At 44.0% G+C, this 20,430-nt stretch overlaps 1 protein-coding gene across 10 annotated transcripts in view; it reads left to right on the top strand.

The window, feature by feature from the left end:
• The first annotated feature begins 198 nt into the window (after positions 1–198).
• lipeb (lipase, hormone-sensitive b) overlaps positions 199–20,430 on the top strand; it is a 38,760-nt gene continuing 18,528 nt past the window's right edge. For 2 of the 10 annotated variants that reach the window (XM_037785993.1, XM_037785992.1), the window contains exons 1-4: positions 200–348; positions 16,647–16,888; positions 18,080–18,364; positions 19,525–19,615. In XM_037785993.1, the coding sequence (XP_037641921.1) occupies positions 207–348; positions 16,647–16,888; positions 18,080–18,364; positions 19,525–19,615 (760 nt within the window). In that variant the 5' untranslated portion in view covers positions 200–206. Of the gene's footprint in view, positions 349–1,868; positions 1,906–10,569; positions 10,826–10,947; positions 10,989–16,646; positions 16,889–18,079; positions 18,365–19,524; positions 19,616–19,983; positions 20,011–20,430 lie in introns of all 10 variants that reach the window. The other 8 variants (XM_037785994.1, XM_037785987.1, XM_037785989.1 and 5 more) reach the window with 8 other exon arrangements.

Raw genomic sequence — 20,430 nt, 5'->3', positions numbered from 1 at the left:
TACACCCATAAAGCTCCTCTAATCTGTTCTGAATGGACTCACTTTTACTTTGCCATGTTGTACAGTTTAAGCAAAGAGGGTGGACACTTATATATTATTTGAGCGTCCTGATTGGCTACTGGACCGCAGCCGCAGTCACTGATTGGCTGCCGTGTCTGTAGTGGGCGGGACCTAGCTGTCACCCTATATACCCCTCAGGTATATGTATGGGAGATGAGAGAGGCGGTGCGTCAACAGAGGGGGCGAAGATGGCGTCGAGCAAGAAGAGTGGTGGTGGTGGTGGGAGTAGCAGGCTGGAGAAAGGTGTAAATGGAAGACGCTCGTCCAAACACAAAGAGGCTCCAGTGGGTGAGTCGTTGTCTGTGTTTGTGCCTGCTTCGTCTCAGCTTTTCCTCGTTATAAACTTCCCCTGTTTAGCCGCTCCTCAGGGAGTCATCTCCTGCTAGCTCTGCGTTAGCATTCAGCCGACATGAACCACTAGGATTTAAGCCTCTGGGTCTGTCAGCTGCTTAGGTCCTGTGACTGTTTTACGACATCAAAACGAGGATGAAAGCTAGACTGTTTAAAGGCGTTATTGAATGGAGTTGTTCTCCTTCGCTGCCGTAGTTACCAGCATCCTGCTGCCATAGTTACTAGTATCCTGCTGCCATAGTTACTAGTATCCTCCTGCCATAGTTACTAGTAGATAGATAGATAAATAGATAGACAGATGGTAACTTTATTGATCCCGAGGGAAATTCAAGTATCATAGTTACTAGCATCCTGCTGTCATAGTTACCAGCATCCTGCTGTCATAGTTACTAGCATCCTCCTGCCATAGTTACTAGTATCCTCCTGCCATAGTTACTAGCATTCTCCTGTCATAGTTACTAGTATCCTCCTGCCATAGTTACTAGTAGATAGATAGATAAATAGATAGACAGATGGTAACTTTATTGATCCCGAGGGAAATTCAAGTATCATAGTTACTAGCATCCTGCTGTCATAGTTACCAGCATCCTGCTGTCATAGTTACTAGCATCCTCTTGCCATAGTTACTAGTATCCTCCTGCCATAGTTACTAGCATTCTCCTGTCATAGTTACTAGTATCCTCCTGTCATAGTTACTAGTATCCTCCTGTCATAGTTACTAGTAGATAGATAGATAGATAGATAGATAGTAACTTTATTGATCCCAAGGGAAATTCAAGTATCATAGTTACTAGTATCCTGCTGTCATAGTTACTAGTATCCTGCTGTCATAGTTACTAGTATCCTGCTGTCATAGTTACCAGCATCCTGCTGTCATAGTTACTAGTATCCTCCTGCCATAGTTACTAATAGATAGATAGATAGATAGATAGTAACTTTATTGACCCCCAGGGAAATTCAAGTATCATAGTTACTAGTATCCTCCTGTCATAGTTACTAGTAGATATATAGATAGATAGATAGATAGATAGATAGATAGTAACTTTGTTGATCCCAAGGGAAATTCAAGTATCATAGTTACTAGTATCCTCCTACCATAGTTACTAGTATCCTCCTGTCACAGTTACTAGTAGATATATAGATAGATAGATAGATAGATAGATAGTAACTTTGTTGATCCCGAGGGAAATTCAAGTATCATAGTTACTAGTATCCTCCGACCATAGTTACTAGTATCCTCCGGCCATAGTTACTAGTATCCTACGGCCATAGTTAATAGTATCCTCCTACCATTGTTACTAGCATCCTGCTGTCATAGCTACAGTAAACGTTAGGTGTAGCGTAACCGTTAATTGTAACGGTTGTAGTAACATCAACGTTGTAGAAGTAACATTTAATTACATATATATGGCTCCATGCTGTATTTTGTTCACCTTTTCACGTTCTGTGCTCCTTAGTTTCAGCTGCTGACACTGACAGGACCCACCTGAACAGGTACTCAAAACCATAAATAAGAGGGGAGGGTGTATATGGAGTGTAACTACATAAACCTTCCGACTGTGGTATATGGAAGTGCTGTGCTTAAATCCATTATGCAAATTGTTAGGGTCACTGCTGAAGTCGTCATCACTGCCTGGGTGACATAAGAGCATGGAAACACATGGTGACGAATGGGCCGATTGTGAAAGAAGGTAGCAGATTTAACAGGATGCTGCCAGCCTCTGCAGGCACTGTGGATCTGCTGCTGTTATAACTAAACAAACTCCCTCTGTTGCCCTATTATCCTGTAAACTAGGCCGTAACTGGAACAATCCAACCATTTCCCAAACCACCACCACTTTCATAAGGCTTCCTTGTCTGTAGCCTAACAATATTGCCATACAATGTCCGTGTCTTTGCTATAGAAATAAAAAAAAAAATGTCCCTGCCTATTTATGAATGGTGCGTTCATAATAGACTTAGGCCAGTATAATGGGATTAGAAGATTTTACTTAGTCTTATAGATAGATAGATAGATAGATAGATAGATAGATAGATAGTTAGATAGTAACTTTATTGATCCCGAGGGAAATTCAAGTTTCCAGCATCACAGTTTCATAGTGCAAAACATGTTCATAAAAAAGTAAGTACTGCAAAGTAAAAAAAAATATACCAGATATAAAAATACAAGGAGATGAAGAAAACTGTTAAAACTGAATATAGTGCAGGGTAACAGCTGTGATACACGACTATTAAAAAAGTGAATATAGTGCAGAAGAGACTGTTAAAAGAGTCTGTCTGTGGAGCCCTTGGGGAGCGGCAGCCTGCCGCTAAACGAGCTCCTCTGTTTGGTGATGACGGCGTGCAGAGGATGGCTGGCGTTGTCCATTATGGCCAGCAGTCTGTTGAGTGTTCTTTCCTTTGCCACCGTCACCAGAGAGTCGAGCTCCATGCCATGCCATACTTGTTGTGCTATGCTCAGCTTTGATCAGACCTGAAGATAAGGTGACCAGGTGTCCCACTTTATGAGGGACTGCACATTATTTTTATCCCTTTTCTGACATATTGAGATGATGTCCCACATTTTGATCGGCTCTAGTTTTCAAAAGTCAAACCACTGCAGGACAGACGCTTTTCTAAAATATGGCTTTCATCCAATAGCTGTAAAGAAAGCAGGGAAGGCTGTCATCATGTGATTCAAGTGTAGGTTAACCTGTCTTTGCTACATTACGGCCAACAGGAAAAAGTCACAAGCTATGCAGATTCAGACAGAACATGATGGAAACTACCACAAAGAAAAAGGAAATGCAGCTACAACAAGGACTGTTAAACTACTTATAACTGGGTGAAGCCAGTGGGAAGTGACTCTCAAAGAGTTCTTGCAAAATTAGTTTTCAACCAGAGGGCAACATGTCCCACATTGTCCCACACAAACATACTCTTTGTCCCTAATTTGTTTTGATGGGATCTGGTCACCTTACCTGAAGATCAGATTCATAATTTTCTTTTTCATTAGTGGCATTGCATTATAAAACTGAAGGGAATCCCTATGTGTCCCATTTGGAGGAGGTGTGGAGGCTCATTGTTGCTAGTTTCCTGTTGTTCAGTTTGGCCTTGTGTGTTTGAAGGTGCTCTGTCTAGGAGAAGGGTCAAACGCCTCCTAAACAGAGCCCCCGCTGTTGGCGCTTCCTCTCGCCTGTGGACTGCTCAAAGTTTGCTCTTTTTATAGCCTGTTTCCTTTAGACACGACATTTTGTAGAGTATCAGGTATCTGGCCAAGTTCAAAAAGACTGGCCAGCAGATACCATATCTTGTAGATAAGAAAAACACAGTGGAATTTTACCTTTAACACTGTCTGGTCTCAACGTAGGACTCATATTGAGACTTTCTACTTGTAAAAATAGACGTGGACTTTGTGCTGTGACAGTGAGTCCCACTTCAAGGAACAGCCCCTGTGTTTTCATATCCTTGGACTAACATTTGACCAGACTTCACATTTTTCACATCTTGAATGTGTCTGTTTAGGCTTGATAAAGAGAAACACAAGAGAGCCACGAGTTGGAAACAGCCTAGACAAGATCAACACAGTTAATCATACTGACATTAAGAAGTAGCTCAACATTAAACTACAACAGTATAGAGCAGCTCAAAGTTTTCTATGTGGAAGGGACCAACCTGACTGATTTCAAGCCATAAATGTAGCAAGCAGGTTTTTCCAAACAAGAACAAACTGGATGTATGTTTGCCTTTGTACAGAAGTTAGCCTACACTTTGCCGTTTGTATGTATTCTAAACTATGCAGTGCAGGAAGGGAGTTGAACTACAGAAAGATATATGCTCTGAACTTACCCCATCTGACATGAGGTTGCAACAGGTAAGATTGGGTCCAGATCTGCATCAAATTATACAAACTCAAAAAAATGAATTTATTGGATTTACTTAATCCAGTAATGTCAACAATTATCACCAAACTGAGTTGGATTAGATATAATTTATTATTCTTGTGAAGATGGCAATAACTGATTTATGTAGAACCAACATGGCTGTATAAGGCAATTCAAACATTATCTGGTCAACTTGGATTTAATTAATAAGTCAGTGTCCAGCTAACTAAACTTACCAACATAAATTCAACAAAATGCAGTTTCTCTTGCCTTACTTAACTGTATTAGTTAATGCCAACATAAACATATTGAAATACACTGACTTAACTCACTTATGTAAATGTAACTTGTGGACCTCCAATACTCAACTGTATTTAGTACAACCAACTAAACTATACTTTGTAGTCCCATCTTAACTGATTTAAATCAATGGCAACCACTGACATTTTGTTTTACGTAACTGGTTTTCATTGTTATAATGGTAGTAATTTTAGGTGGAGTTACTAAACCAGATTATGTCAACAATTTCCACACAGTGTAGTTAAGTAAATTCAATTCACACTACTTTGGTTCTGTGAAAAAGTCCATTTATTACCAATGAAACACAGTAAAGCACCATAACCAACCTGGTCAGCTGGGTTTAAAATAATGGAGACCTATAAAGACTGATTTTTATCACCTCATCAATCAACATTTTCCATCGTCTTACATTGTTCATTGTACAAGTAGAAAATGGGGCCCAATTCACTGTTACACATAACCTCATCATAGTATCATAGGGAAAGTACACGTGTAACTGATAACAGTAATGATGGTCCTGTTCTGTAAAGTGTCCCAGTAAGTCATTAAAGTGAGTCGGCATGCACAATACCAGGACCCTGAAACTGAAGGAATTCAGTTTATTATTTACATGTGTATAGATAAACAATCAATAAGAGCAACAGGTGGGACTTTGCGGTCTGTGTCTCAGTGTTCCTGGGTGTGTTTGTCTCTGTATTTCTGAGTGTGTGAGGGGTCATGTCTCAGTTCCTTGAGTTGTGGGACTGTCATCAACCAAGAAGTCTAAACTAAGGTCATATTTTCCCCTGCATTCAATTCTCTGAATTACATTTTGTCCCTTTACTTTGGGTGTGCACATCACGCTCTGTCCATGTTCTGCATTCATTCCCTACCGTTAGTATTTCTTAACACTTGGCACATACAGCACATTTCTGCTAAATACACAACCAACAAATACATGTCCCGACATGAACATTGTTAAACACAAAAGTCCAAAACCTGTGTTACCAAAAGATAGCACTTCAATATGATTGTCATGTGGGTGCAGGACTTGTACCTAAGTGGGTTAATGTTTTCTAATGTAAACTGTGATGAGCGAGGAAATTATTAGTTGATTGATCAAATAGGCGATGGTCACAATTTTTCTGATGATTGTCTAATAAGGGTGGAACGGTTCACAAAATTTACGGTTCGGTTCACATCAAGGTTTTGGGGTCACAGTTTTCGGTTCGGTACATTTATGTTACAGCGAGGAGGTCATGTTCAGTAACTTCTACAGTAATTAGTGCAAACAAAAAATGCAGCTTTGTTATTTTCATATATATATGTTGTAATTATAGACTAAGGCCATCAACATAAATTGAAGCATAAGCTCAACCAAAACTATACAAAAAAAAGAAAAGAACAGTTTAACATATGTCTCAATTATCAGCTCTTAATTGAAAGACTATTTTTTTCCACTCAAAAAGTGCAGTATTTGGAAAGGGATATGGATGGATTTCTGTGCCACTGTGTTATTTAAAAATAATTAATAAATATGAAACACATTACCTCCGGGAACCATCACCTTAACGTGGTGGAGAGGTTTGTGTGTCCCTATGACCCTGAGGGCTGTGTTGTCTGGAGCCTCGTGCTCCTGGTAGGGTCTCCCATGGCAAATTGGTCTTAGGTGAGGGGCCGGACTAAGAATGGTTCACAAAAAACCCAATGACGACACGAGGCAGAGGAGGAGTTACCCGGCCCGGAGGAAGCCCGGGGCCCACGTCTGGAGCCAGGCCCAGACGGAGGGCCCGTCAACGAGCGTCTGGTGGCCGGGTTTGCCACGGAGCCCGGCCGGGGATACCCCGATAAAGGAACGTGGCACCCCCCTCCTCTCCATCCTGTGGGCTCACCACCTGCGGGAAGAACCGCTTGGGTCGGGTGCGCTGCCACACGGGTGGCAGTGAAGGCCAGGGACCTCGACGGACTGGACCCGGGCGGCAGAGGCTGGCTCTGGGGACGTGGAACGTCACCTCTCTGTGGGGGAAGGAGCCGGAGCTTGTGCGGGAGGTGGAGCGCTATCAGTTGGATCTGGTAGGGCTTACCTCTACGCACAGCCTCGGTTCTGGAACCGTACTCTTGGATAGGGGTTGGACTCTATTCTTCTCTGGAGTTGCCCATGGTGTGAGGCGCCGGGCGGGTGTGGGGATACTCACAAATCCCCGGCTGAGTGCCGCTACGTTGGAGTTTACCCCGGTGGACGAGAGGGTCGCCTCCCTACGCCTTCGGGTTATGGGGGGGAAAACTCTGACTGTTGTTTGTGCGTATGCACCAAACAGCAGTTCGGAGTATTCGGCCTTCTTGGAGACCCTGAATGGAGTCCTGTATGGGGCTCCAGTAGGGGACTCCATAGTTCTCCTGGGAGACTTCAACGCGCACGTGGGCAACGATGGAGACACCTGGAGTGGCGTGATTGGGAGGAACGGCCTCCCTGATCTAAACCCGAGTGGTCGTTTGTTGTTGGACTTCTGTGCTAGTCATGGATTGTCCATAACGAACACCATGTTCGAACATAAGGATGCTCATAAGTGTACGTGGTACCAGAGCACCCTAGGCCGAAGGTCGATGATCGATTTTGTAATCGTATCATCTGATCTGAGGCCGCATGTTTTGGACACTCGGGTGAAGAGAGGGGCGGAGCTGTCAACTGATCACCATCTGGTGGTGAGTTGGGTCAGAGGGTGGGGGAAGACTCTGGACAGACCTGGTAAGCCCAAACGCGTAGTGAGGGTGAACTGGGAACGTCTGGAGGAGGCCCCTGTCCGAGAGATCTTCAACTCACACCTCCGGCGGAGCTTTTCTGGCATCCCTGTGGAGGTTGGGGGCATTGAACCCGAGTGGACGATGTTCAAAGCTTCCATTGCTGAAGCTGCGGCGGTGAGCTGTGGTTTTAAGGTCTTAGGTGCCTCAAGGGGCGGCAACCCTCGAACACCGTGGTGGACACCGGTGGTCAGGGAAGCCGTCCGACTGAAGAAGGAGGCCTTCCGGGATATGTTATCTCGGAGGTCTCCGGAGGCAGTTGCAGGGTACCGACGGGCCCGAAGAGCAGCAGCCACTGCCGTGACGGAGGCAAAGCAGCGGGTGTGGGAGGAGTTCGGAGCAGCCATGGAGAAGGACTTTCGGTCGGCACCAAAGTGCTTCTGGAAAACCATCCGGCACCTTAGGAGGGGGAAACGGGGAACCATCCAAGCTGTGTACAGTAAGGATGGGACACTGTTGACCTCAACTGAGGAGGTAATCGGGCGGTGGAAGGAGCACTTTGAGGAACTTCTGAATCCGACCAATACGCCCTCTATGGTAGAGGCAGAGCTGGAAGCTGATGGGGGACCATCATCAATTACCCTGGTGGAAGTCACTGAGGTAGTCAAACAACTCCACAGTGGCAAAGCCCCGGGGATTGATGAGATCCGCCCAGAAATGCTGAAGGCTCTGGGTGGGGAGGGGCTGTCTTGGATGACACGTCTCTTCAACACCGCGTGGAAGTCGGTGACAGTGCCTAAGGAGTGGCAGACCGGGGTGGTGGTTCCCCTTTTCAAAAAGGGGGACCAGAGAGTGTGTGCCAATTACAGGGGTATCACACTGCTCAGCCTCCCTGGTAAAGTCTACTCCAAGGTGCTGGAAAGGAGGGTTCGGCCGATAGTCGAACCTCAGATCGAAGAGGAACAATGCGGATTCCGTCCTGGCCGTGGAACAACGGACCAGCTCTTCACTCTCGCAAGGATCCTGGAGGGGGCCTGGGAGTATGCCCATCCAGTCTACATGTGTTTTGTGGACTTGGAGAAGGCATATGACCGGGTCCCCCGGGAGATACTGTGGGGGGTGCTGCGGGAGTATGGGGTGAGGGGGGCACTTCTCAGGGCCATCCAATCCTTGTACGCCCAAAGCGAGAGCTGTGTTCGGATCCTCGGCAGTAAGTCGGACTCGTTTCCGGTGGGGGTTGGCCTCCGCCAGGGCTGCGCTTTGTCACCAATCCTGTTCGTGATATTCATGGACAGGATATCGAGGCGTAGTCGGGTGGAGGAGGGTTTGCAGATCGGTGTGCTGAGGATCTCATCGCTGCTTTTTGCAGATGATGTGGTCCTGTTGGCATCATCGGTCTGCGACCTCCAGCACTCACTGGATCGGTTCGCAGCCGAGTGTGACGCAGTCGGGATGAGAATCAGCACCTCTAAATCTGAGGCCATGGTTCTCAGCAGGAAACCGGTGGATTGCCTACTGCGGGTAGGGAATGAGTCCTTACCCCAAGTGAAGGAGTTTAAGTATCTCGGGGTCTTGTTCGCGAGTGAGGGGACGATGGAACGTGAGATTGGTCGGAGAATCGGAGCAGCAGGGGCGGTATTGCATTCGCTTTACCGCACCGTTGTGACGAAAAGAGAGCTGAGCCAGAAGGCAAAGCTCTCGATCTACCGTTCAATCTTCGTTCCTACTCTCACCTATGGTCATGAGGGTTGGGTCATGACCGAAAGAACGAGGTCGCGGGTGCAAGCGGCCGAAATGGGTTTCCTCAGGAGGGTGGCCGGCGTCTCCCTTAGAGATAGGGTAAGAAGCTCAGTCATCCGTGAGGGACTCGGAGTAGAGTCCTTGCTCCTTTGCGTCGAAAGGAGCCAGTTGAGGTGGTTCGGGCATCTAGCACGGATGCCTCCTGGGCGCCTTCCTTGGGAGGTGTTCCAGGCACGACCAGCTGGGAGGAGACCACGGGGAAGACCCAGGACTAGGTGGAGAGATTATATCTCTACTCTGGCCTGGGAACGCCTCGGGATCCCCCAGTCAGAGCTGGTTAATGTGGCCCGGGAAAGGAAAGTTTGGGGTCCCCTGCTGGAGCTGTTGCCCCCGCGACCCGATCCCGGATAAGCGGTTGAAGATGGATGGATGGATGGAAACACATTACAGGGATTGTGCTGCTGGAATTACTGAGTTGCTTATAAGTGTATAGCTCGGCTCAAGTAACGTTACGTTAATCTAATGCAGAAATCCAACGTCCTCCACAACTGCATAAGGCTGCATTTCTTTCACTATAAACCTCTCCAATGCTGTAGTTATTTATTTTTGTCCTGTTTGAATGCTGCGGGGAGAAGGAGTTGCTCTTTCCTACCCGAAGTGTTGCCGCTAGCATAAACCACTCGTGTTGCACAGTGCTTACACAGTCGCCGTTTTATCCACCACTTTTTTTCCATCATTTTTATAGGTAACACTTAATCCGTAATGCTCCCATGCAGCAGAGCGAAACTATGCTGGTTGATCCTGTACTTTATCGTGTCTACTCTCCATTTCCTTTACTGACTGACAGCCACACTTTGCACTTCATCTGTGAAGGGGCTGGGTCACGCTTCCTGGTACAACGCATGCACAGTAAAATCTGGTCTGCACTCGCCGAAATTGAGCCAATAGCAACGCACGACTGCAGCTTCAGTTACACTGCGCATGTGTTAAACCCCTTACCTCAAGACCCATGTCCGCCCGGGTCCCAGCCTCCTTCCATAGGCCTTGATTTCTAGTGTGACAATAAATGGGAGCCTAACTCTACATGAAAAAAAATACACGGCCTCGTAACTTATTTCAAATGAACCTAACGATGCACACACGTCCCAAACCGTGACAAGCAAACCGAACGGTTCAGATTTTTTACCTGAACCGTTCCATCCCTATTGTCTAATGTGAGGACATTCTACCTTTTTGTCATTGTCATTGGACACATTTTTAGATGACTGTTGGTCAGGCCAAAAAAAATTTGAAGACATTGTTTGCTCTGATAAGTGCACTCATTATTTTTAATGATAATTTAATCAACTTTGTAATGAATAGATTAATTGATAATTATTGATTTTACTGCTGTGTGTTTGCATTTCATTTGTGACCTTATTAAAGATGGAATGAAACAGTCAAGATGCAATAAATGGAGAGATCCACATCTGAAAAAATTGTTATCTCATGGTTGTGTCTCTGCCAATGTCTCTTTTGTATGTGATCTGCCAATTAGGTTAAAGGTCACCGGGAGTTGCAAGCTGAACAGCCAATAGCAAAATAGCCCTCTGTCACAAGGAGAAAGTTAACTGGGACGGAGTTGTCTGTAGCTTTCCGACCTTGTTTTAAAAGCGGCATGGGAGGGACGAGCGGAGAGGAAGGAAAAGGACAACACATTGCCTCTGAGTAGAATTGGTTATGACAGTCTTGACATACAGAGGCTGAAAGGAGAAGAGCCACATCTAATCGTAAAGATGAGGGAGTGACAGACGGTGAGAAGGAGAAGAAAACCAATCGGAAAACCCTATCTCCTTCCTCGCTGCCATCCCTCCCGCCCTCTCTTTCTCTTACTCTCTCTTTCTTCTTTTCCATGCTCTCATTGCTTTCGTGGAAGAGAGGAGACAGACAAGGACAAAGCCTTGAACTCAGACGCTGGTAAACACTTTTACTTTTTTCTTTTCCAGCTTTTCAGTACCTAGTCTATGCCATCAATTATATGCCAGAAGCAGCCTGTGGGTAGTGTTATACAAACACTCAATTCACACTGTATGTGGGCCCCGCAGGAGTCATTATATGTCTGTAATGTCCCTGGTGTCGGTTGTTGTACATGACTTATTAATGCCCACCCTCATCCATCTTTAATGTGGAGAGACCAGGTGCAATCTAATGGTTGCAGAGGGATTACAGTGAGTGACCACTTGTGTCAGTAACACGGGAAGAGATGATGCTTGAACACGTTGCTTGGTACTGCTAGACGTAGATGTTTGGAACATTTGCTGATGCTCAAAAGGCAGAGGTGATGAGGCAAACAGGTGAGTCATGCTTTTCCTCTAGTACCTCCCATATTGACGGCTATCCTGGCGTGAGTGTAGAGGCAGCTTTATTGTTTCTCTGTTTGAGGCATTATCCTTCATCAAACAAAGGTGAAGTCTTCACCGGGCCACGGCATGTTTGAACTCTGAGTGAGCTCTCGATTATATTGTACCGGTTCACATAACTGTGTCCATTTGCATGGCATTTGCATATGATATACTCCCTGCAGTTAGACAGGGGTGTAGTGCGCGCTGGCTTCATTATCATTAAGAAAGTTTTAGAGCAGCTTATGCTGATCCAGGGGTTCATAAAGTTCACGCCTAGCTTACTCTGTCAACATAAGGCCTATTGGCTCTCCAAGCTGAGAGAGTTGTACCCCCAGCTCCAATTAAGCAATGTCATTTTAATTTTGGCTCCTCGCCCAAACTGGTTCGACTGCTATAGCTGGTCGTGCTGCAGCATACCATGTGGGTGACTGCTTGGCCAAGGCAGTCATTGTGTCCTCTAAGGCAGTGGTTCTCAACCTTTAACGTGTCAAGGACCCCTGAATTGACACACATTATGTCACAGACCCTCATTTGATAAGATTTCGCTTAAGGGACCTCCATCTGAAAATAAATTTGGTAGATTTAATCAAGACCAAAATTCTATAGTTGTCAACTACGGCTGGGTGATATGATCGGAAATCACAATATTTTTGACCAAATACCTTGATATCGATATTGTCTGGTTGACCATTTGTGCTTTTACAAAATATTTTCACAATAGGATTTTTGATAAATAATCATCTGTAATGTGGCTATAATGAGTAAGTGGGTAAAGGCAAATAATAGAGCAGCTAGACACATTCAGAAAATGACATCACTTTACTGTAACGCAGCCTTTAAACTCAGGAAAAGACAACACTTACGCCATATTACGATATCCAAAATCTAAGATGATATCTACTCTCATTAGCCTGTTTTAAAAAGTTGATCCCCAGAAAAAACGTTTGGGGAACACTGTTGCTTGTGTTTATGCAGACAGATGATTCTGTATTTATAGATATTCTTTTTGGGTGTTTCGTGGTGTTCCTTGGTGTTCCCACTTTTATGATGTAATTAGTTTATTTTTTGCACATGAAGTAACCGTGTCGTATAGAACATTCACAATTGGTGCGTAATCTGCTGGTACTTGGAACAAATCTTAAAATAGAGAAACAATCCCAGGATTGAATACGTGTTTGTTGTTAGCTTCTGAATTGTTTTGATATGACGCATGCAAGTACTGTAGGCTTCTCAGGTGATCTTTATGATGAATTTGTATGATAAATGATTGCGTAATATATCTGCAAAACTCCAATTTCCTCATGTTTTGTGCCTCCCTAATCCGTCTCTCTAAGTCTCTCGATCCCAGTCTCTCTAAGATGAGCAAACTATAGTGATGTTGTCATGTGGAGACATATCCTAAAGCTCCTCCAGAGACAGTTAAGATATCAACTAGTATATAGTGACAGATTTTACTGGGATAGGGGGACATTTACTCATTTACTGCTGTGAGCTCTGAATTCCAGTAATAGTCATTTGGATAAAATGCGTTCTCTGAGCCCAGCCCATGGTGTTAATGTTAATTGTCAATGAATCAAACCCAAAATGTGTCATCAGAGATCACAGATTCAGGTCGTGAAGTTCAGAGGCAGTTTATGGGACACAGTTGGCTATATTTCTAGATTATAATTTAAGATTATAACTAGCACAATGTAAATTCTGTTTTAGTGTAAAGTTCTCCTTGAAGTCATGGGACGAGCTTATGTCGGATAAAGTGTTCCTTTCACACGAATGAATCAATGTGAAATTAGGCCCCAAGCTGCTTTATTGAGCTTCGCAGGAATACATAGAACTTTTATATCGTAATGAAAAGCTTGTCCCCGCTGCAGTGCTGCTCTATGTCGTCAACTCATTTGGCTTTGCAGATTTATTTCAGTCTGTTTTTATACCCCAGGGCCAAGGAATGCCTCCTAAATTCAATAGGACATTCACCATGTCCATGTGGCAACATCACACAGACAAATACACACAGGGTTTCCTGTTTGGAGATGATTATAACAATTTGGCTTGTGACAGAAACGAGGAACATAAAAAAATGGATATGTTAGGCGGCCTATATAAATACATATTTCTGAGTTGTCCTGGTATGTTGTTACAAGGCCCAACACAACTGTAACATTTGGGGTTAAAGTTGGGTGTGCTCGGATGACGCATATTTTCCAGTGCCAAGTGGAACGGCCTGGCAGCACGCCTCACTGGATTGGGTTTTGTGTCCCTATCCATTTTTAGCATAATCTAAGTAAAGTCAATTGTATTTGTATAACCCAATTTCAAAATCACAAATTCGCCTCAGGGGGTTTTACAATCTGTACAGGATATGACATCCAATGTCCTTTACAGTACAACCCTCTCATAGGATGAGGAAAAACTCCCCCCAGAAAAACGTTTTTAACAGGGGAAAAAAATAGAAGAAACGTCAGGAAGAACAACAGAGGAGGGATCCCTCTTCCAGGACTGATAGACGTGCAATAGATGTTGTGTGTACAGAGTCACAACATAATGAAAATACAACATAATAGGGCTGTGTATTGGCAAGAATCTGGCGATACGATATGTATCATGATACAGGGGTAATGATTCAATATATTGCGATACTCTTAGCAAGGTATATTGCGATTTTTTCAAAGATTTATTTTTACAAAAATCTTAGTATGAAGAACACACCAGAAATACACCATTTTATAATAGGCGAAAACAATACATTTATGCTGCATGCAAAAAACTGTATGGTTTTTGTCCAAAACTGCATGGGATTATCATAAAGTGGGTATGTCTTTAAAGGGGAGACTCGTGGGTACCCAGAGAACCCATTTTCATTCACATATCTTGAGGTAAAAGGTCAAGGGACCCCTTTGAAAATAGCCATGCCAGTTTTTCCTCACCAAAATTTAGGGTAACTTTGGAGCGTTATTTAGCCTCTTTCTCGACAAGCTAGTATGACACAGTTGGTACCAATGGATTCCTTAGGTTTTTTTAGTTTCATATGATGTAACTTCACTCTAGCTTTAAAACTGAGCCTGCTACAACCTCAGAAAGATCAAATAGCGGCCGGGCCTGACAGCGGGTCGAGGTTAATTAAAAATTTATACTGCGTTTTGGAGAATCTATACAGTATCACACAACATAATATTGCGATACGCATGCGTATCGATATTTTCTTACACCCCCTACAACATAGACAAAAAAATGTATACCTGTAATGTGAACATATATGAGGAGATGGATCCAGGAGGATGTCAAGCAGCTTCCAGGCGTCGCCAAACAAATAGAGCCTGAGCAACACGACCTCCTCTCTACCATGTAACCTAGAGAGAGAGAGGACAATATTTTTGTTTTTAGTTCACAGTTGCTTTGGTAATGTGAAATATGTTTCCCATGCCAATACGCCCAGTAGCAGAGTGCTAAATGCTGACGTGGACGGTGTTCAGGTCTGCCAACTCCAAAACATTTTGGAAGAAATCTTTGTGATATGATTCAATTATCCCTTGCTAACAAATTGGCATCCAATATGGAAAAACATGCTTATAGAAGGGTGTCGTGCCTTGTAGGGTATAATAAAAAAGTGCCCCTGTAAAGAGAAGTGGAGTGAGAGGCAAAGACGAGACTGGCAGCTACTGAAGAGATTTTTCATGCAATATACGGGAGTGCTAGAAGTCGTCTGGCTGATAAATGTCTCTTCCCAGATGTCGGGGGGTTGTGATTCCCCCCAGCAAACTGACATTGGCTCTCCCATTACTCTTCCTGAATAGCAGGGAATAGGGGAATAATTGCGCGATAAGGGCTCCATTATTTCTTTGACCCTCAAAACAATATTTCACTTTTGTGGAATCCGTTCACGTTTTAGCATGCATAGGCAATCTCAGCTCCACATCCCAAGGTGTTGCTTTGGGGATCAGTGGAGAAAACCGCTGTGCTGTTTTTGCTTTATTTCTTTTAATATTTCTGTATTGCTTTATTGCACTAACCTCAGTGGAAGTTTTAACTGCAAAAGTTTGAGGATGGGTGTGTGCTAATTCCAAGGGTGGCTGATGTAATTTGGGATGTTCATTAGCCATGCATAGTTTAACTAAAGATGATTTACCACAGCAGTATTCCCTTAAGAGTCATTTTGAACTGATCATTATCTATTATCTCCCCATAAATGTGCTTCAGTTCTGCAGGGTAACTGGTGAACACCCATCTATAACAAAGAAATGATTTTCTTTCCCCTAAAAATCTCACTTTCACATCTATTAGGAAACCACTGCTGTGTCCGTTCCTTTTGTTTTATTCTCCACCACCAGCCCCTCTCCTCTTTCCTCTGTCTCTCAGCGATCCCAGTCACCCTATACAGTAAATACCAGCTGGTTCCCAGGCTTAGGTGTTGTGGAAACAGAGGTCTCAGGTGACTTGACAGAAGAGCTCAGTCCAACAGTTGGAATCCAGCAGGGACATAGCACGAGATCTTTGTTTTGCTGCATTAGGGCAGGGGTACGGGCACACTTGATAAACACGCTCAGCTGTGTGTTGTCAGCTGTATACCTCCCTTTGGGACTCTTATTGTGAGTGTGTTTGTGTCTTTTTGTCAGTGTATGACTAATCTGTGTTTGTTCCCAGCAGCATGACGTTAGCAAAGGGCCTCTGCCTTCTCCTCCTGTTCCATGCGTGTCTGCCCAGATCTCGGTGGATTTTGGCTGCTTAGCACGGCTTTACATCACTTAATTTCAAGCCTTGCTTAACACGTTTCAATCAATGAGCTTCTATACACCAGGCTATGGGGGATTAGTTAATAGGAGTAAGAGAACATTATGTAGGATATATCCAATGATACTCCACCTTGTACAGTGTCTACATGCTAATAACAAGTGTGGGTGTGGCGCAGAATAGGGATCAGGGTGCTCCTTTTGTTATGCTTGCAGGACCAGATACCAGCTGGCAGTCTAGTTTAACAACTACAGAAAAAAAAAAGATCTTTAATTTTACAAATTAAGTATGCATGGGGGTCAGCAAGGTGGCGCAATTGTAATTGATAGCGAGATCAGTGGGTGTTATTGGGATAAGAGCCCCTTTGTCAGTAATCTGCCTAATGAAAAGAGAATTTCCCCACTAGAATACATTAAGAATCACATTCATTATTATTTAAAATGCTATTATGCACATGCACCCTCCCCTACATACAAATGATTTCTGTCTTTCTCTATCTCGCTGCTTTTAGTGATGGACACCAAGGCAGTGTTCGTGGCCCTGTACAGCGTGTGCGAAGAGAATGCCACCTTCTTCTCAGGAGGAGCCAAGGGGTCGCAGGGTGACGCGGCACGGCGGCTGGTGGACACCATGAAGCTGATCCAGGAGCACGCTCGTGGTCTGGAACCGGTTATCTCCGGCTTCGCTGCAGTTTACCACCATTTTGACTTTGACCCGCACATACCCGCCAATGGCTATCGCTCACTGGTCAAGGTAAAGCTGTGGGAAGTGTGGATCTGTGTTCTCCTTTCAACCCAGTGCAGCTTTGAGAATAATAAGCCCCCATGCCGCAATACATTCTTATCAATATTCTCTCCACACTGTGAGAAACTGCTCACCAGACCCTCTTTACCTTGATATCGCTTTGTTTCAAGGTCAGTCCATTTGTTTTACACATTGATTTTATGTTGAAAATCAGGTTGGATAAATTCCTCCAGCTGCAGAATATCTACCCCTACTGTACCCACTGTACTTTATCTTCTACAGTTATTGATGAAACATCATGACCTTCAGTGGCTGCAACCCACCACAACTGAATGAGTCTAGCAGAGCAGCAAATGAATGCTGCTCTGTGTTCTTGCCTCTCGATTTCCACATTTATAATCCTTCTCATTCCCACCGTGCTACTCTTACTAATCTGTAAGACCCTGGTGAAGCAGCAAGCTTTTCACATGCTCGCATTCAGGCATGCTATCATACATCGTTTTTTTTCCCTTCAAGCTTACTACCCTAATCTTAATTACAATTTAAGCAGACCCAGAGGCTCCCATGCAGGCTCTTTAATGACTGCACAATTAAAGAACTGTGATTTGTTTTGTTATAAGGCAAAATGCTATGCATCCATTTTTTTAGAACCTAAAGTTCATCATTCATTATGTCGAGAATACATATCATTACATGTATCATTTTGTAAAAATGATGTCCTTTTATCGCTCGTTGACTCCAGGGAAGTGAAGAAGAGTTTGGTTGTAGCGTTAGTATATCCAGCATCCAGCAGCAAAAGCGAACTGCAGGCAATGAGCCATGGCCCATCAGCAGAAGCCCCGCCCCCGCTATTGCACAGAGCGCTACGCTTGTTTATTCAAAGTTTATTGATATTGAATGTGTCGTGTGTTGAAATTACACCAACTTCAACACTGCACGTCCTTGGCTCCCCAGCAATACACCCGCCAACAGTGAAGTCGATCGGATGAACTGTTCTCAAGATATGCGAAGGACACACATACTCACATACAGACAGACTTTATAGTCCGATGATATAATTTACATAATTTGCTTGTAATTCCACTGACCTTGCTATGCTGATTTAAATTTGTTTTACGGAGAAGGTGGCTTAGCATGGTAGATGACACATTTTGGAATAAGACTCACAATGTTATTGACACGTTCTTCACCCTTCTCTAGGTAGTGCGCTGCTGCCTTCTCCACATAATCCAGAAGGGGCGCTACATCACCGCCAACCGCCGCAGCATCTTCTTTCGAGTAGCGCACAATGCGGGGGAGATGGAGGCCTACTGCAACGCTCTGTGCCAGCTGCGCGCCCTGCTCTACCTGGCTCAGCGCATGCTACACGACAACAGCCATGGCAACCTTTTCTTCCAGGATGAAAGTGGCCTCAGCGAGAGCTTTGTCCGCGAATACTCGTCCATGCACAAGGGGTGCTTCTATGGGCGTTGCCTTGGCTTTCAGGTGAGATGAGGTGCAGGGAAAGGTAGTGGGATGAATGAAGAACTGGGAGGTTTACAAGTAGCAGTGCCTCATGCCTGATGGTCCAGAACTGGGTTTTTAGGTGAAGCAGAAGTAACAACAATAATAAAACATCTCACAGTGCAGAGTGAAGGTAATGGTATGAACGCACTGTAACAAAAACAAACTAAAACTAAATATATAAAAACTAAAACTAAACCTTTCTGAAAAATTGAAACTAAACTGAAACTAGTTTGAACATGAATGCAGAGTTTTGAGTTTTTGTGCATCCTAATGTCTTCAAACATGGGTTTGTAAAATGAGAATTGACGCATGAAATCCAAAATGGCCTGTTGTGAATTTTTTTTTATATGTTCTTATAGATTAGAACAGTGATCCCACCAAATTTCATGAACATCATGCAAAGCAACTCTGGTGTGCGTTTGGTGGCGCTATGGAGCCACTGCAGAACTATGCAATTTTCGCCAGTTCTGAAGGATGTGCCAATTTTAGTGATTTTTCGTGTATCCCAAGACCCTCAAAAATGTGATTCTGCAGCAGAAAAATAAAATAAAATATAAAAATGATCTTTACAATAGCAATAGGTTTCCCTGCACCTCGTGCCAGGGACACCATTGGGCCCTTGGCACTTTTGTGCTCGGGCCCTAATAAAAACTAATTGAAAATTCAAAACTATTATAACCTTGGTTGGAAGACAAAAAAACTGTGCCAGGGGCTAGTTTGTCACCACACTAAAGGAATTGACCCTTAAAGAGGTGTAATACGTAAAAGGCAGGAAAGGAATTCAGAGCTACAAATGACTCCTGTTGCAGGTAAAGTGAAGTGAGTAAAAGATTTGAATGGACAAAGAGAAGGCTCCTCTTTACAGCCATAGTCTGTGGTCTTAGTTGAGCTTTAACGAGAGAGGCTGAACCCTCAGCGGGCAGAGGTCAAAATCAAACTAAAGGGAATAAATGATGCAACCTCCCTAGTGCTGTCTTTATCAATATATAATGTCTAAGACTCATCTGATATCCCGATATCCCATCATCTATGTTTCTCTGGTCGAATGACAGCAATTTTAACTGTAGTCTATGTGTTGTTTTTAAATGGACCATGGCATAGAATTGAAAGCCGATCTCTGTTTTTGTCCATCCCTCCAGTTCAGTCCAGCCATCCGGCCCTGTCTCCAGACTCTCGCTGTTGGCCTCGTGGCCTTTGGAGAAAACTACAAACGCCACCAGTCAGGAATAGGTCAGCATCATCTCGTCTGCAGCTGTACCCTCTCATCATCCAGTCACTTAATTCTCATTCATAGATCGTACTCATCCACACGCCTCTTCCCCACATTGCTCCTTGGCCCCTGACTGTGTACCTTTTGATGTTGCATGCTTGGATTGTAGATGCTCTTTCATCCCTCGGAATCTCGAGGGCTAGTTGGCGTGCTTCTTCTATATTTCAGAGTGTTTTGAACATGCACACAGTTATGTACAGAGGCAGAGATAGAAGAACATGCACCATTATATACACATTTTCACTGTGCACACACACATCAATATTTAACATTCGAAAAAGGAATCATTCGACTCTCATGGTTTCTTGTGCTCTGTGCTGCGCCACAGTGGAGGCAGGAGGTATTGCACCATATGGTGAGTGTACTAGAACCCTCTCTCCCCTTCATCATAGTCGTCTGTAGTGAACACTGGCTATATGAAGAAGTTGCTTCTAAGCTGCATTAGCTATCCTGTGTCTGTATTTTAGTTTAATTGAAGTCTGAGTGTTTCAGTCCCCTTTCTTTACTGCCCCTCCTTGATTTCTTGCAGAGCATTAAAAGCAGGATAGAGTTTCATTGCAATGCCATGATGAAATGCTTCTGTTTCAACATTAGCACTTGCACAGTAGACCTGAAACATCCGTGTAGTAATAAGATTTTAGTGCTGTGAGTAAAAGCCAATTCACTCTGTTGAGTTTGACGACTGTTCTCAATTGGGGCGTTATCTCAAAGGTTTGAGTGTTTTAGCACTTTATGTCCTTCTGGACCATCTGCCATTCCTCCCATCCTTTCACCT

Source organism: Sebastes umbrosus, chromosome 11 (genome assembly GCF_015220745.1).
Source record: "Sebastes umbrosus isolate fSebUmb1 chromosome 11, fSebUmb1.pri, whole genome shotgun sequence".
NCBI classification, from domain to species: domain Eukaryota; kingdom Metazoa; phylum Chordata; class Actinopteri; order Perciformes; family Sebastidae; genus Sebastes; species Sebastes umbrosus.
Note: the sequence above shows the minus strand (reverse complement) of the source record. Positions and strands in the feature narration are given on the sequence as shown.